The 17928-nt window shown below is 46.2% G+C and overlaps 1 protein-coding gene across 1 annotated transcript in view; it reads left to right on the plus strand.

The window, feature by feature from the left end:
* Positions 1-10379, plus strand: part of TCF7L1 (transcription factor 7-like 1 (T-cell specific, HMG-box)) — a 203472-nt gene extending 193093 nt beyond the window's left edge. The window contains exons 5-12 of the mRNA XM_010862246.1: positions 1447-1579; positions 3004-3106; positions 3423-3506; positions 4266-4409; positions 5100-5259; positions 5345-5452; positions 6777-6855; positions 8988-10379. Coding sequence (XP_010860548.1) covers positions 1447-1579; positions 3004-3106; positions 3423-3506; positions 4266-4409; positions 5100-5259; positions 5345-5452; positions 6777-6855; positions 8988-9421 — 1245 coding nt within the window. The 3' untranslated portion in view covers positions 9422-10379. The remainder of the gene's footprint in view (positions 1-1446; positions 1580-3003; positions 3107-3422; positions 3507-4265; positions 4410-5099; positions 5260-5344; positions 5453-6776; positions 6856-8987) is intronic.
* The last annotated feature ends 7549 nt before the right edge of the window (positions 10380-17928 follow it).

Here is a 17928-nt window from a genome sequence, read left to right on the forward strand (position 1 = left end):
GCACATATTCAACTCAGTAAATAACCACAGATTTTACAGGCATACCTCGTTTTATTGTACTTTACTTTCCTGTGCTTCACAGATACTGCATTTTTTTAATGAATTAAAGGTTTATCCAGCAAATCTATCAGCATCATTTTTCCAACAGCCTTTGCTCACTTTGTTTCTCTGTCACATTTTGGTAATTCTTGAAATATTTCCAACTTTTCCTTATTATTATATTTGTTATGGTGGCTTGTAATCAGTCATCTTTGATGTCACTGTAGCAAAACGATTACAACTCACTAATGGCTCAGTTGATGATTAGCACCTTTTAACAATAAAGTGTTTTTGATTAGAGTATGCATGGGTTTTTGTGTTTTTGTTTTTGTTTTTTTTTTGCCTTTTCATACTATTCATGGGGTTCTCAGTATAAAAAGGCAATTATATATATATATATATATATAATATATAACGACACAGAATGAAATAGTTGGATGGCATCACCGACTCAATGGACATGAGTTTCAGCAAACTCTGGGAGATGCTGAAGGATGGGGAAGCCTGGCGTGCTGCAGTCCGTGGGGTTGCAAAGAGTCAGACACAACTGAGGGACTGAACAACAGCAACAAATGTTTATTTTCTTAGACATAATGCCATTGACACCTAACACTGCATGTGCTCAGTGTGTCCAGCTCTGCGACCTAATGGACTGTAGCCCACCAGGCTCCTCTGTCCATGGGATTTCCCAGGCAAGAATACCAGAGTGGGTTGCCATTCCCTCCTCCAGGGGATCTTCCCCACCCAGGGATCAAACTCGCATCTCCTGCATTGCAGGTAGATTCTTTACTGCTGAGCCACCAGGGCTTCCCCATACGTAACATTATAGAATAGTGTAAGTGTAACTTTTATAGTTGGACTGTGAAGAAAGCTGAGTGCCGAAGAATTGATGCTTTTGAACTGTGGTGTTGGAGAAGACTCTTGAGAGTCCCTTGGACTGCAAGGAGATCCAACCAGTCCATTCTGAAGGAGATCAGCCCTGGGATTTCTTTGGAAGGAATGATGCTAAAGCTGAAACTCCAGTACTTTGGCCACCTCATGCGAAGAGTTGACTCATTGGACAAGACTCTGATGCTGGGAGGGATTGGGGGCAGGAGGAGAAGGGGATGACAGAGGATGAGATAGCTGGATGGCATCACCGACTCAATGGACATGGGTTTGAGTGAACTCCGGGAGATGGTGATGGACGGGGAGACCTGGCATGCTGCGATTCATGGGGTCGCAAAGAGTCAGACACGACTGAGCGACTGAACTGAACTGAGCTGAACTTTTATATGCACTGGGAAACCAAAATCATTGTTTCACTTTTCTGCAGCGGTCTGGAAGCAAACCTGCAGTATCTCTGAGGTCTGTCTGTACACCATTTCCTTGGCAACTGGCCCTAGTCTTTTTCCCTCTGTCTTTCAGTCTAATAAAGTTCCTGTTGTTCAGCACCCGCACCACATGCATCCGCTGACGCCCCTCATCACCTACAGCAACGACCACTTCTCCCCCGGCTCCCCTCCCACACACCTCTCCCCAGAGATCGATCCAAAGACAGGTGAGTTGGCTGCCGCTCAGGCTGGCCCAGGTAACTCAGAAGAGAATTGTCTGAGGAGTCACACGTGCTGACAAAGCAAGAGTCTTTATTGGGAAGGGGCACCTGCGTGGAGAACAGTATGATAAGGGGACCCAGGAGGACTGCTCTGCCATGTGGCTCACAGACTCGGGTTTTACGGTGATGGGGTTAGTTTCTGAGTTGTCTTTGGCCAGTTGTTCTGACTCAGGGTCCTTCCTGGTGGTGCACACATTGCTCAGCCAAGATGGATGCCAGGTGGGAGGTGGGAGGATACATGGCGTCTCATTTTGACCTTTCCCAAACTCTTCCGGTTGATGGTGGCGTATTAGTTCCATGTTCCTTGCCAGGACTTCCTGTCATAAAATAACTCACACAAATGGTTTCTTTGGTACCTGGCCAGGGTGGGCAGTTTCAGTCAGTGTGTTTCCCCTAACAGACTTATAAGTATAGATACAAGGCAAGAGACTGAGTTGACTTTTTTCTCAACTTATTCACCTACACTGTTCATCCCAGAGAGAGCCATCGTTTTCATAAAATTCCCATAGAGTTGCTGTGGCTCAGAGCATTTTTGGAGTCCCTCTTTAGATAGCTATTACAAGTTACAGATAATAAGGAGGATAAATGTGGAACAGATGTCACTGAGTCCAAGCTCAGTCTGGTCACCACATGACAGGCCTGTAATTGGGAGGCAAGGAATAACAACTTTATTCAGAAAGCTGGGTATCCAAGAAGATAGCGGACTAATGTCCTAGAGAACCATCTTATCGGAGTCTGGATGCCAGTTTCTTTTATAGAACAGAGAGGGGGAGGAAGTAAAATAAAAAGGCCATTAAGTCTTGCAGAATATCTCCCGGCTTGGCCTGCATCAGGACAGGGATGTGTTAGTTTCTTCTTACAGCCAGTCACAGGTGGGCCAGGTCAGAACAGTCTCCCTTTGAGCTGAACAAAGTCACTTTAGTCTAACTTTCCAACAGAAGGGCAAGGTTCCCTGAGACAGGCCATTATGTATGCTTGCAGTTTATATACAGCATCTTTTCAACAATTATAGTAACAAGAGCATGAAGAGCAAAGGTTAAAGTCAAAGAAAAACAGATCCAACGTGGAATCAGCTATTGTTCTTCCCTGTTACACGGAAATCTGAAGTTTATTTTTCCACGAATGAAAAAGCTTTTCCAGGTGATGACTCCGGAGATAACCTTGGGTTTCTCAGTCCAAGATTTCCTGCCTGTGTCTTGGACACCTCCAATACAAGTAGTTGGAAGTTACTGGTGACTGAGGGCAGAAACAGTGAAAGAAAAGGCACTGCAAGCTGCAGAGCATCTGGGAACAAAGGGTAGCCTCCTGTTTGATGTGACTTTAAGGTGTAGGGTCAAGGAACTGTCTGACACATTTCTCCTTGGAAGCAGGAATCCCCCGGCCCCCTCATCCGTCCGAGTTATCTCCGTATTACCCACTGTCTCCCGGAGCTGTTGGGCAAATTCCACATCCCCTCAGCTGGCTCGTCCCACAGTAAGGAAACTTACAGCCTTTCTTATCCCTCCTTCCTTACACTGAGCTCTGCCTCCTGTACCTCCAGCCTGTCCTTGGGGTCCAAATATAGATGCCCCCTGCCCCGGCCCCAGCTCCACAGTGGAGCCCTCTCACCAAGCCCAGAACTTCCCCAGGGCATCAGAACAAGTTTCCCAGGCAGCATCTTCCCAACTCCCACTTCCTACTTACTGCCTTTTACTCATCATCCTATCTTCCCAACCCCTTCTCCGTCCCTATGAACGTTCCCATTTCAGCCAGTTTCCTGACTGCATTTCCTTACTCCTGGCCCTTATAGGCAAGGACAGCCCATGTACTCCCTTCCTCCTGGTGGCTTCAGGCACCCCTACCCTGCCCTCGCCATGAATGCCTCGATGTCCAGGTGAGTCCTGGGGCTGCGGCTGTGAGGGGGGAAGCAGCAGTGCAGGGAATGCTTGTCTACTGGCTCCCCTGCAGTTTCTGACCATTACATGACACAGCTTTCTCTTGGTAGTAAGCAAAGAGGCAGGTGCTCACCTTTCCTCCCTGCCTCTCTGATTAGTTGTGGGATGGAGACAAACAGGCTCTGCTCACTCTTGCCCCATCTCCCTCTCTAAAAGAAAAATTTTAAAGCCCTCGCACTCAGTCCTCTTGCATGTTCCCCTATGGGCTGGGCAGGGCTTGGTGGCATTGAAGCATTTTGAATATGTCAGACTGAAGCCAGAGGCTGGGAGATTGATTGTTCCTGAAATGACGTCAGGAGAAGGGAACTATAAAAGAGGATTTCCGTCTCAGGGGCTGACCTACCTGACAATCGTACCACCAATGAAAAAAAAAAAAATACAACCCACAGCATAAGCCTTTCTTTCCTTTCCCCTGTGTACCTGGCCTCCGACCTCCTGCACCTTCTGTTTTTCATCCCACCTGCTTTCAGCATCGGGTATAGGAACCCTGTGCGTTTGTTGGGGAAGGGAGGTTTGTTGGGTGTTTCCCAAAATGAGTTCTTTCGAGGTCAGCCAATAGCCTTCTCTTGCTCCAACTCTGCCATGGCAGAGATATCCACATGCCTCTGCCATCAAGGCTGGGTTCCATCACGTCTTCTGCCAGTGACAAGCATTTAGCCTGAATCCCTCTGTTGTTTTTGTTTCCCCCTGGTATGCAGCCTGGTTTCCAGTCGGTTCTCCCCTCACATGGTGGCTCCGGCCCATCCTGGTCTGCCCACCTCAGGGATCCCCCACCCTGCCATTGTCTCCCCCATTGTCAAGCAGGAACCAGCGCCCCCCAGCCTGAGTCCGGCTGTGAGCGCGTGAGTAATGGGCAGCCTGGTGGCGGGTGGCCAGTCTCTGAGTAGCAAGTGCCATTGATTCTTCTCCTGGGGACCTTCAGCTGACGGCTTCCTCAGCCACATCCTCCCCATCTTGCGAACTGTTCCCTTTGAACCCTGGAATTCCCATCCTCTCGGAGACACCATGCATCTTTTCTCACAGTAAGGGAAGCCCTACAATCAGGACTTTGAAAGAGAAACTGAGAGAGCTTTTAGCTTCCTTCCCTGTCCCCGCATACACTTGAAAATTGCAAGGGGAATTTTCTCAAGGTCACATGGTTGACTTGGGTCAGAGCTGAGTCCAGCACCATGGCCCACGCTTTGTCCACTGAAAGTCAAAGTCTCATGGCCAAGGAGACCCGCCCCCCTCTCTGTTTCTACCTACAGTGCTCTGCCCCCTCCTCTTTCTCACCTGGGGCCAGTCCATCTCAGCTCCCCCCACCACCTTTGTCAAGGGCACAGCTTCTTTGTCAGGAAGTTGTCCTCTCCTAGAATACGGCTGGAGGTCAGTCAGAGACTAGGAACTGGGTGCTCAGGTGCTGAAAGCAGTCCTGGGCAACTCTCATTAGCTGCCAAGTGACTCATCCCCCGCTCCCCAGAGGCAGCCAGCCCTTAGCCTCCTTGAGAGATGACAGCTGACAAATGCTAACCTACAGCCTTGTGACTTCCCAGGAAATCACCAGTCACAGTGAAGAAAGAGGAAGAAAAGAAGCCCCACGTGAAGAAGCCTCTTAATGCCTTCATGTTATATATGAAGGAGATGAGGGCCAAGGTGGTGGCTGAGTGCACCCTGAAGGAGAGTGCAGCCATCAACCAGATCCTGGGGAGGAAGGTAAGGTCCGCCCCTGTGTTCCAGGCTGTGCAGCTCAACGTCCCCCACGCTCACCACTCTGTCCTTGCTGGTCCTCTCTCTACAGTGGCACAACCTGTCCCGAGAAGAACAGGCCAAGTACTACGAATTGGCCCGGAAGGAGCGGCAGCTTCACTCACAGCTCTACCCGACCTGGTCAGCCCGGGACAACTACGTACGTGCCCACTCAGGCACCGGGGGCAGCCTCCAAGTGAGGATTTGGGGGAGAAGGAAGCTGACTGCAGTGATAGAGGACCCTTAAGGCCAGGGAGAAGTCTGTATTTCTCTAGAAATGAGGAAGACACTTTAATTCTCAGGAGGGCCACAAGGACATGGTTTTGGTGTCCTAAGGACAGACTTAACTTTGTGCCTGTCCCATTGCAAGTGGGGCATGCATGCTTGCTAAGTCACTTCAGTTGTGTCTGATTCTTTGCAACCCTGTGAACTGTAGCCCGCCAGGCTCCTCCGTCCATGGGATTCTCCAGGCAAGAATACTGGAGTGTGTTACCATTTCCTCCTTCAGGGATCAAACCTGTGTTTCTTGTCTCCTGCACTGAAGGGCAGGTTCTTAACCACTAGCGCCACCGGGGAAGCCAACTGGAATTGGAAGTGGACTCAGCCTTTAATTCCATCATTCAGGGTGTGGTGTCAGCTGTGTGCTAGTTCTGATGATCAGTGTCTGCAGCAAAGGGTTCCCACCCTGGGGCTCACAATGCCATGAGCTACTGCCTACATTTCTGATACCTCCCTGGAACTGGACAGGTTTTTTAATTTTATTTTTTTAAAAATTTTGGTGGGGCTGCATGAACTTTCTCTAGTTGTGATGTGCAGGGGGCTTCTCTCCAGTTGCAGTGGGAAGGTTTCTCATTGCAGTGGCTTCTCTTGTGGAGCACAGGCTCTAGAGTATGCAGGTTCAGTGGTTGTGGCACACGAGCTTAGTTGCCCCACAGCATGTATGATCTTCCCAGACCAGGAATCAAACCCATTGGCAGGTGGATTCTTAACTCCTAGACTGCCAAGGAAGTCCCTGTATGTATGTTCTTACTTGCTCTTTTTTTGCTAAAAGTCTTCATAGCTGAGTTAGTTTTTTTTTCCCCCTTTGGTGCCAACTGAGCCCACACCTTCAACAGTGAAAGCATATAGTCCTAACCACTGAATCGCCAGGGAATTCCAGCTGCATGAGATTTTCAGTGATACCTGGGGTGCCTCAAAAAAGATCAAGAACCTGACACTGTTCTAGAGAGAGAGATAGAAAACTAAGCCTGCAGGGCAGGGAAAGAATGAGACCTTCCAAGAAAGTCAGGACCTATCTGAGCTGAGGGGAGGGAGGCGGCCCCCCAGAAAGGCTCACCATGCCTCCTCATGAGGCTGATGCACAGAATGTGACCTGGGCGCCTGGTACAGAAAATATCCTGTCTCCCCACTTCATAACTGAATCCATCAGAAAAGCCGTTATTCTGTCCCTGGTTATTACCTTTTCCTTTGGCCATATCTTTCAGGGTAAGAAAAAGAAGAGGAAGCGAGAAAAGCAGCTGTCCCAGACGCAGTCCCAGCAGCAGCAAGTCCAAGAGACAGACGGTGAGTCTTCAGGAGGGATCTGCGTCTTTACTTTTTGCCACTGTGCCAGCTACACCTGCCAGCACCCTGTGCGTGGGTCTCTGATGGACACCGTGTCAATGCTGTGTTTTAATATTAATAGCTGCCATTTTCAAGGCCTCTGCCTCATGTACACTTGTGCGTGCGTGCTAAGTCGCTTCCATCATATCCGACTCTTTGCGACCCTATGGATTGCATCCCGCCAGGCTCATCTGTCCATGGGGATTCTCCAGGCAAAAATACTGGAATGGGTTGTCATGCCCTCCACCAGGGGCTCTTCCTGACCCAGGGATTGAACCTGCAGCTCTTATGTCTACATGCATTGGAAGGCAGGTTCTTAACCAGTAGCACCACTTGGGTATACTCAGGTGGGTGTTATTATTACCCCCTTTTGGAGATGATCAGTTCAGAGGCTCAGAGAAGTGAAAGGACTTTCCCGGTCATGCTGCTTGGTAAATGGAGGGAGGATTTGGTCCAGCACTTTCTCATTCAAAAGGTGCTCTTCAATTCAGTTGAGTCTTACTTGAGGGTTAGATTCTAAAATCAATGCAGTAAAAGTAAAAATTGAATGTTGTTGAAATGAGACTTGAAATTCCCTTAGGAACCCAGCCCCTTAGAGACTGGCATACCACCTTTCAGTGAATCCAGTAGATTCAGGTTTTCCTTCAATGTTTGGTTGGCTGAATATCGGAAATAATCATTTGCTTGGATTAGGAAGGCCCGTTTGTGCCACAAATATCTTTTTACATCAGAATTTCACCCAGCACAGACTAGCCCATACCTTGGCCAGTATTTCAGTCACATCTCCCATCTCACGTTCATTCCAGGACAAGGGTAGAACTAGTTTAGTTCCATCTAAAGGGCTTCACAGGTGGTAAAGAATCCTCCCGCACTGCAGGAGACTTGGGTTCAATCCCTGGGTAGGGAAGATCCCTGGAGAAGGGAATGGCAACCCACTCCAGTATTCTTGCCTGGAGAATTCCATGGACAGAGGAGCCTGGTGAGCTATAGTCCATAGGGTTGTGAACAGTGAGATGTGACTGAGCAGCTAACACACACACACTAAGTGCTTTTTATAGCCTTTCCTTTCACTTCCTTTCCTAGCTTTCTAATATCTCTATAATTTATATATTCGTCTCCATAGGAGTACACATAAAGTAACTATGTATATGACGCAAAGGAGCCTGGTAGGCTGCAGTCCATGGGGTCAAGGGTCAGACACGACTGAGCGACGTCACTTTCACTTTTCACTTTCATGCACTGGAGAAGGAAATGGCAACCCACTCCAGTGTTCTTGCCTGGAGAATCCCAGGGACGGGGGAGCCTGGTGGGCTGCCGTCTATGGGGTCGCACAGAGTCGGACACGACTGAAGCGACTTAGCAGCAGCAACAGCATTACGCAAAATCTGTTGAATTGGTGCTTGGCAGGCGCTGTACTATCTCTAGGAGGATCATAAACCAAAGATTTTAAAGCAAACTGAACGGAGATCCATCCCCCAAATGATAAGATTTAGGCAGGAAGATGATAATTTGCTAGAGAAGGAAATAGCAACCCACTCCATTATTCTTGCCGGGAGAATTCCAGGGACAGAAAAGCCTGACGGGCTACAGTCCATAGCGGTGCAAGGAGGCAGACATCACTGAGCACAGCACAGCATGATAATTTGATAAGCTCAGCTATTTTCCCTCCAGGCAGATACTGAACCGTGTGTTTGGCATTTTCGTATTGGCCCTTTTCTGTGCTCTGCTGCTGCTGCTGCTAAGTCGCTTCAGTCGTGTCCGACTCTGTGCGACCCCATAGACGGAAGCCCACCAGGCTCCCCCGTCCCTGGGATTCTCCAGGCAGGAACACTGGAGTGGGTTGCCATTTCCTTCTCCAATGCATGAAAGTGAAAAGTTAAAGTGACGTCGCTCAGTCGTGTCCGACTCTTCGCGACCCCATGGACTGCAGCCTAGGTGTACTGAAAGTCTTAGGCGTCATTTCAGGGCCTCACGTCCCTCCCTCTATGCATGCTTGTTTCCTGGGTCATACGTACTACTTCCGCCTTTCCCATCGTTCCTAGCGGCTGACTTCCTTGTTTGTGTCTCCCCCACCCCCACCCTCACCCCCACAGGTGCTCTGGCCTCCAAAAGCAAGAAGCCATGTGTCCAGTACCTGCCCCCCGAGAAGCCCTGTGACAGCCCTGCTTCCTCGCATGGCAGCATGCTGGACTCCCCAGCTACCCCCTCCGCGGCCTTGGCCTCCCCGGCCGCCCCAGCCGCCACCCACTCGGAGCAAGCCCAGCCTCTCTCCCTCACCACCAAGCCAGAGACCCGGGCCCAGCTGGCTCTCCACTCGGCTGCCTTCCTGTCATCAAAGGCTGCCGCCACCTCTTCTGGCCAGATGGGCAGCCAGCCCCCGCTCCTGTCCCGGCCCCTCCCTTTGGGGTCCGTGCCCACAGCTCTGCTGACGTCCCCTCCATCCTTCCCCGCCACGCTCCACACCCACCAGGCCCTCCCCGTGCTCCAGGCCCAGCCTCTGTCCTTGGTCACCAAGTCTGCCCACTAAGCTGCCCCCCTTGACCTATGCAGGCTGTCACGTGACTCATCGAGTAGTAAGGATGCAGAAGGAAAAAAAAAAGGAAACTTTATTGGTCAATATTTGACCACTCTGGACTGTTCTGTAAAGTGACTGGTAACAGCAGCACTTTACGTTTTGTAGATGTAACCAGTAGCTGATCTTAAGGCTTTTTTAAAAAAACAAACAAACAAAAATCTTTAAAAAAAAAAAAGAAAACGAGAACTGAAAAGTAGTGTGTTATTCTTCCTGTATGTGCAGCGGTGGATGGACCTGGGCAGAAGGCACCCCTCTCTCTACCTCCTGGACTCTCTGCCCTCCCTCCTCTTCCCATCGTCCTCACACATCCAACCCCCACCCCCTGCTTCCTGGCTCCCCTCAATCCAGCTTACACGTTGGCCGTTGTTGCCATTTCTAGCCTCTTCATCTACAACCCATTCCTCCACATTCCCTTTTACTTGGCCCACGTTTTTCTCCCGTGGGTTCATGCCTTCATCTTTGTCCTCTGCCCAGTGTAAGGCTGTCACCACGTGAGAGACACCTTGGCCTCCTTTGTCTCCACCAGTGCACCTTTCCCTCAGTGGCCCTAAACCAACCCCACCCCCCAGCCTCCAGCTTTCTGTGGAGGAAGAGGTCCTCTAAAATGGTTCTCCCCTGCATTTAAAGGGACTCAAGGTGCCTGCCACTTCCTCAGTGAAGAAGCCTGTGTTCCACCCCCTTACCAGTCAAGATGTCCCCTCACAGCCCCGGAGTGGCAGACAGGTCTGGCTCCTGTCACCTGGGAATGTGCTAGCACAATCTGCCAAAGCTCTGAGACCCTCCTCCCTCCCCAGTCACCTCACATGCTTCTTCTGTGTGTATTTCTTTTCATTTTTATGGGGTTTTTTGGAGCAATTTAAACTCCCAGTTGTTTATTTTCACAAAAGAAAATAAAATTGCAGTTGCAAGACTTTGCTGAGTATTTTAGTCCTTTGTTGACTCAAGTCCCTTTCTTCACACCAAAGGCTGTGTACAATTTTTACAGAATGCAAAGGAGGAATGCCTGTATTGGAAGGGGATGTAAGTCATGCCTGACAGAACTAGAAAAATCTAATCCTGTTTTCAGCCTCGAATGTTCACAGACCAGTCAGTATAGATAACTGAGGTCCAAAGGGATAAATCTTTTTATTTTCATTTGTCTTCTTGAAATTGCCAAGATGGGAGGGGTGTCCTTGGGTTTCTTTGCACATACCAAACACTGGAATTCATCTTTGTTGTACAGCTTTACTGAGGTATATAATTCATACAATTCATCCATTTTAGGTGTACCACTCAGTGGTTTTGTGTTCAAAGTTGTGTACCGATCATCACATTAGAACATTTTCATTACCTCCAAAAGAAACCCCATACTCTTTGGAACTTCCTCCTCACACCACCACCTCCAGCCCTGGACAATCATGAATCTACTTTCTGTCTCTGCGTTTGTCTGTTCTGGATATTTCATGTTTCTTAAATAACTATTTAGCTAATAATAGGCAATGGCAACCCACTCCAGTACTCTTGCCTGGAAAATCCCATGGATGGAGGGGCCTGGTGGGCTGCAGTCCATGGGGTTGCTGGGAGTCGGACACCACTGAGCAACTTCACTTTCACTTTTCAGTTTCATGCACTGGAGAAGGAAATGGCAACCCACTCCAGTGTTCTTGCCTGGATAATCCCAGGGACGGGGGAGCCTGGTGGGCTGCCGTCTATGGGGTCACACAGAGTGGGACACGACTGAAGTGACTTAGCAGCATGTTTATTTTTGGCTGAGCTGGGCCTTCGGTACTGTGTGTGGGATAGCCTCTAGTTGTGGCGTGCTAGCCTGTCGGTGCAGTGCCCTCTCTTGCTGTGGAGTATGAGCTCTAGGTGCACGGGCTTCAGCAGCTGTGGCACTGGTGCTCGGCAGTTGTTCCCAGGCCCTAGAGTGCGGTCCCAGCAGCTGTGGCACACAGGCGTTAGTTGTTCCATGTCATGTGAAATCTTCCTGGACCAGGGATTGAAATCACGTCCCCTGCACTGGCAGGCGGACTCCCATTCACTGTACCACCAGGGAAGTCCTATTTGTGTTCTTTTTGATGATAGCCATTTTGGCAGGTGTCAGAGGACATCATGGTTTTTATTTGCATTTCCCTGATGCATTTTCCTTTTTTTTTTTTTTTATTACAGCCATCCTAGTAGATATGGAGTGGTGTCTCATTGAATTTTGATTTGCATTTATCTAACTAATACTAATGGTGGTGAACATCCATACATTAGTGAGTTATCCCAACACCATTTGTTGAAAGACTATTCCTTCCCCTGTTGAACAGTCAGCACCGTGGTTAAAAATCAATTGATCATAAATATATAGGTTTATTTCCATACTCTCAATTCTATTCCATTAGCCACATGTCTTTATGCCTGTGCTACACTGTCCTAATCAATGTTGTAATTAGTTTTAAAATTGGGAAATGAGAGTCCTTTAATTTCATTCTTTTTCAAACCTGTTTTAGCTATTCTGGGTCTCTTGCATTTTGTATGAATTTTAGGATCAATTTATTAATTTCTGCAGAGAAGCCACCAGGAATTTTAATAGGGTTTGTACTGGTAGATCAATTTAGGAAGTACAGCCATTCTAACAATTACATCTTCCAATTCATGAATATGCAATGTCTTTCCATTTATTTAGGGCTTCTTGAGTTTCTTTTAATAATATTTGTAGTTTTCAGAGTATAAGTTTTGCATTTCTTCTGATAGATTTATTCCTAAGGGATTTATTCTTTTTGATACTATTGTAGATGGAATTGTTTCTTAATTTCATTTTTAGATTGTCTGTTGAAAGTGTATAGGAATACTGTTGATTTTTATATATTGATCTCACTTCTTACATCCTTGCTTAACCTGTCCTAATAAATTTTTAGAAAATCCTCAAGATTCTCTTTGTGCAAGATCATGTTATCTACAAATGGATATAGTTTTACTTCTTCCTTTCAATCTGGATGCGTCTTATTTTCTTTTCTTGCTGAATTATCTTGGCTACTTCCAATACAAAGTTGAATGAAAGTGGTAAGAACAGTCATGCATAGTTCTTTATCTCAGGGGGAGAGCATCTAGTCTTTTACCATTACCGTTATGTTAGTAGTATGGTTTTTGTACATGCCCTCTTCAGGTTGAGGAAAGTCCCTTCTTTTCCAAGTTTTTTGAGTATTTTTTATATGTAGAAGTGCCAGGAAATTTAAGATTTATTCAAGTTATGGCCCTATCATTCCCTTAAAGCAGTATTGGTGTGAGTAAGAAGTTAGTTCTAAAATCTACCTTCTCTGCTCCTATTCCAGGTAACAGCACTTCCTGGAGAAAAACCACACACCTGCAGTAGGTGCCACAATAGACATGTACCTAACATAAGCTAGGCCTTCAGCACATTTCATCAGTTACTACACTTAGCCTTTGTCAGTTTCCTGTGTTATTCCCCTCAACAACTCTTCTCTCCACCATCCTCAAGTCCTCGGGTTAATCCCCACCTTTTCTCTCTCAAAGACTATGTTGCCCCTTAGAATATCAAGGAAATTGAGGCCAGCTAAAATGTTCTATTCTGGGGACTTTCCTGGTGGTCCACTGGTTAAAATTCCAACAAGATTCCAATTCACGGGGCACAGGTTCAATCCCTGTTTGGGGAAATAAGATCCCACACAGCCAAAAAAGGTGGAAAAAAAAAAAAATTCTGTTCTGATCTCTCACATCCCTACCTAAGTATTCACCCACCCTCCAGCCGTGCTAACTGCTTTTCCACAGGTCTCAAGGTCGACTCAGGGTGAACTGTCCCCTGAATCCCAGCCCCTCCAGCAGTCATCATATCTCTCTGTCTTGTAATCTTGGTCTGTCTAGTAAATTATTCCTCTCAGTCAGGTTAAAAACACTCAGTCCTCTTCCATATTAGTTTCACATTCAAACTTCCAGAAAAAGCTAGCTTCTACTTACCTTCCATCTACTACTTATCCCACTGCAACCGGGTTTCACTCCCTCTACTGAAATACCTAATAACTCCTTATCTTACATCAACTCTGTGCCGTCAATTTCATTATCCTTCTGAAAATAGTTCTATGACAATTGTGAGCCCTCAAGGGATGCTGAGTAAAGAAACTGGAAAATAAGGAGATGTTAGTGTCCCAAAAGAGGTGACATGACTAGTTGTCACTAAAGTGACAAAGAGACCTGCAAGATGAGAATTGCACATGTGTTCTCTGACTTGCTTCGTTTCCAGTTAATAATTGATCATATACACATAGTTGCCTATAAAAAAGGGAAAACCAAGAAAGTATTATTCTTAATAACTCTGGGTCGACTGGAGAAGGGAATGGCAAACCACTTCAGTGTTCTTGTCTTGAGAACCCTATGAACAGTAATGAAAAGGCAGAAAGATAGGACATTGAAAAATGAACTCCCCAGGTCGGTAAGTGCTCAATATGCTACTGGAGATCAGTGGAGAAATAACTCCAGAAAGAATGAAAGGATGGAGCCAAAGCAAAAACAACACCCAGTTGTGGATGGGACTGGCGATGCTGTAAAGAGCAATATTGCATAGGAACCTGGAATGTTAGGTCCATGAGTCAAGGCAAATTGGAAGTGGTCAAACAGGAGATGGCAAGAGTGAACACCAACATTCTAGGAATCAGCGAACTAAGATGGACTGGAATGGGTGAATTTAGCTCATACGACCATTATATCTACTACTGTGGGCAGGAATCCCTTAGAAGAAATGGAGTAGCCATCATAGTCAACAAAAGAGTCTGAAATGCAGTACTTGGATGCAATCTCAAAAGCAACAGAATGATCTCTGTTCGTTTCCAAGGCAAACCATTCAATATCACAGTAATCCAAGTCTATGCCCTGACCAGTAACGCTGAAGAAGCTGAAGTTCAACAGTTCTATGAAGACCTACAAGACCTTCTAAAACTAACATCCAAAAAAGATGTCCTTTTCATTATAGGGGACTGGAATGCAAAAGTAGGAAGTCAAGAAACACCTGGAGCAACAGGCAAATTTGGCCTTGGAGTACAGAATGAAGCAGACCAAAGACTAATAGAGTTCTGCCAAGAGAACACACTGGTCATAGCAAACACCCTCTTCCAATAACACAAGAGAAGACTCTACACATGGTCAACACCAAAATCAGATTGATTATATTCAGCAAAAACAAGATCGGGAGCTGATTGTGGCTCAGATCATGAACTCCTTATTGCCAAATTCAGACTCAAATTGAAGAAAGTGGGGAAAACCACTAGACCATTCAGATATGACCTAAATCAAATCCCTTATGATTATACAGTGGAAGTGAGAAATAGATTTAAGGGACTAGATCTGATAGAGCGCCTGATGAACTATGGACGGAGGTTCGTGACATTGTACAGGAGACAGGGATCAACACCATCCCAGGGAAAAGAAATGCAAAAAAGCAAAATGGCTGTCTGGGGAGGCCTTACAAATAGCTGTGAAAAGAAGAGAAGCGAAAAGCAAAGCAGAAAAGGAAAGATATACCCATTTGAATGCAGAGTTCCAACGAATAGCAAGGAGAGATAAGAAAGCCTTCCTCAGTGATCAGTACAAAGAAATAGAGGAAAACAATAGAATGGGAAAGACTAGAGATCTCTTCAAGAAAATTAGAGATACCAAGGGAACATTTCATGCAAAGATGGGCTCAATAAAGGACAGAAATGGTAGGGACCTAACAGAAGCAGAAAATACTAAGAAAAGGTGGCAAGAATACACAGAAGAACTGTAGAAAAAAAGATCTTCATGACCCAGATAATCACAATGGTATGATCACTCACACTCACCTAGAGCCAGACATCCTGGAATGTGAAGTCAAGTGGACCTTAGGAAACATCACTACAAACAAAGCTAGTGGAGGTGATGGAATTCCAGTTGAGCTCTTTCAAATCCTGAAAAATGATGCTGTGAAAGTGGTGCACTCAATATGTTAGCAAATTTAGAAAACTCAGCAGTGGCCACAGGACTGGAACAGGTCAGTTTTCATTCCAGTCCCAAAGAAAGGCAATGCCAAAGAATGCTCAAACTACTGCACAGTTGCACTCATCTCACACACTAGTAAAGTAATGCTCAAAATTCTCCAAGCCAGGCTTCAGCAATACATGAACCATGAACTTCCAGATGTCTAAGCTGGTTTTAGAAAAGGCAGAGGAACCAGAGATCAAATTGCCAACATCCACTGGATCATCAAAAAAAGAAGAGAGTTCCAGAAAAACATCTATTTCTGTTTTATTGACGATGCCAAAGCCTTTGACTGTGCGGATCACAATAAACTGTGGAAAATTCTGAAAGAGATGGGAATACCAGACCACCTGACCTGCCTCTTGAGAAACCTATATGCAGGTCAGGAAGCAACAGTTAGAACTGGACATGGAACAACAGACTGGTTCCAAATTGGAAAAGGAGTATATCAAGGCTGTATATCGTCACCCTACTTATTTAACTTATACACAGAGTACCTCATGAGATACGCTGGGCTGGAGGAAGCACAAGCTGGAATCAAAATTGCCAGGAGAAATATCAATAACCTCAGACATGCAGATGACACCACCCTTATGCCAGAAAGTGAAGAAGAACTAAAGGGCCTCTTGATGAAAGTGAAAGAGGAGAGTGAAAAGGTTGGCTTAAAGTTCAACATTCAAAAAACTAAGATCATGGCATCCGGTCCCATCACTTCATTGCAAATAGACGGGGAAACAGTGGCTGACTTTATTTTTCTAGGCTCCAAAATCACTGAAGATGGTGACTGCAGCCGTGAAATTAAAAGACGCTTACTCCTTGGAAGGAAAGTTATGACCAACCTAGATAGCATATTCAAAAGCAGAGACATTACTTTGCCAACAAAGGTCTGTCTAGTCAAGGCTATGGTTTTTCCAATAGTCATGTATGGATGTGAGAGTTGTACTATAAAGAAAGCTGAGTGCCAAAGAATTGATGCTTTGAACTGTGGTGTTGGAGAAGACTCTTGAGAGTCCCTTGGACTGCAAGGAGATCCAACCAGTCCATCCTAAAGGAGATCAGTCCTGGGTGTTCATTGGAAAGACTGCTGTTGAAGCTGAAATTCCAGTCCTTTGCCCAACTGATGCGAAGAGCTGACTCATTTGAAAAGACCCTGATGCTGGGAAAGATTGAGGGCAGGAGGAGAAGGGACAACAGAGGATGAGATGGTTCGATGGCATCACTGACTCAATGGACATGGATTTGGGTGGACTCCCGGGAGTTGGTGATGGACAGGGAGGCCTGGCATGCTGCGGTTCATGGGGCTGCAAAGAGTCGGACACAACTGAGTGACTGAACTGAACTGAACAGGACCTTTTTATTTTCTTACTTTGTCTTATCTTTATTTTTAAAATGTTTTCTATAGTGAATGTATTGGGAGCCTTAATTATATGCTGCTGCTGCTGCTAAGTCGCTTCAGTCGTGTCCGACTCTGTGCGACGCCATAGACGGCAGACCACCAGGCTCCGCCGTCCCTGGGATTCTCCAGGCAAGAACACTGGAGTGGGTTGCCATTTCCTTCTCCAATGCAGGAAAGTGAAAAGTGAAAGTGAAGTCGCTCAGTCGTGTCCGACTCTTAGTGACCCCATGGACTGCAGCCTATCAGGCTCCTCCATCCATGGGATTTTCCAGGCAAGAGTACTGGAGTTGGGTGCCATATGGTAGATACTGTTAAATACTCTGTATGAATTTTCTCACCCTCAACACTTTTATTCCCATTTCATAAAGAAGAAATTGATACCTAAAACAATTAATTGCTCAAAGTCAGGTGAATTATTTGTGCAGTAAACATTAAAGAATAACGGGTTTCCTTGGTGGCTCAGTGGTAAAGAATCTGCCTACCAATGCAGGAGACATGGATTCAGTCCTTGGTCCAGGAAGACCCCACAAGCCTTGGAGCAACTAAGCCTTCACCACAACCATTAAGCCTGTGCTTAGAGCCTGGAAGCCACAAATACTGAGCCCACACGCCTCAACTACTGAATCCTGCTTGCCCTAGAAGCCTGTGCTCCTCGACAAGAGAAACTGCCGCTTTGAGAAGACCGTGCACTGCAAGGAAGAGTTGTCCCCACTCACAACTAGAGAAAATCCTGTGAGGCAGTGAAGACCCAGCACAGCCGAAAATAAATAAAAATTTTAAAAAACTAAAAGAGAATAACAAGGACTATTTTTCTCCTCTCAAATTAGCAGATTAAGCATAGTCACTTACCTAGGATGGGTAAGATAATAGCACAACTTAAACAAGTTGCTTAAGTTTTTTGAGCTTCTGTCTCAGGCACCTAATCAGCACCTGATTATAAATAGTAATCACTATGAGTAGAAAACTGAAAATAATTCAGAACTCCAATAATAAGGAAACTGTCACAAAACCAATGATAAATATAAATTTTTTATGAAACCATTAACAGTCATGTTTGACAATATTTAAATTAATTAGGGGAGAGTGCCCTTGA

Source organism: Bison bison, unplaced genomic scaffold, assembly GCF_000754665.1.
Source record: "Bison bison bison isolate TAMUID 2011002044 unplaced genomic scaffold, Bison_UMD1.0 scf7180017864480, whole genome shotgun sequence".
Classification (NCBI taxonomy): Eukaryota; Metazoa; Chordata; class Mammalia; order Artiodactyla; family Bovidae; genus Bison; species Bison bison.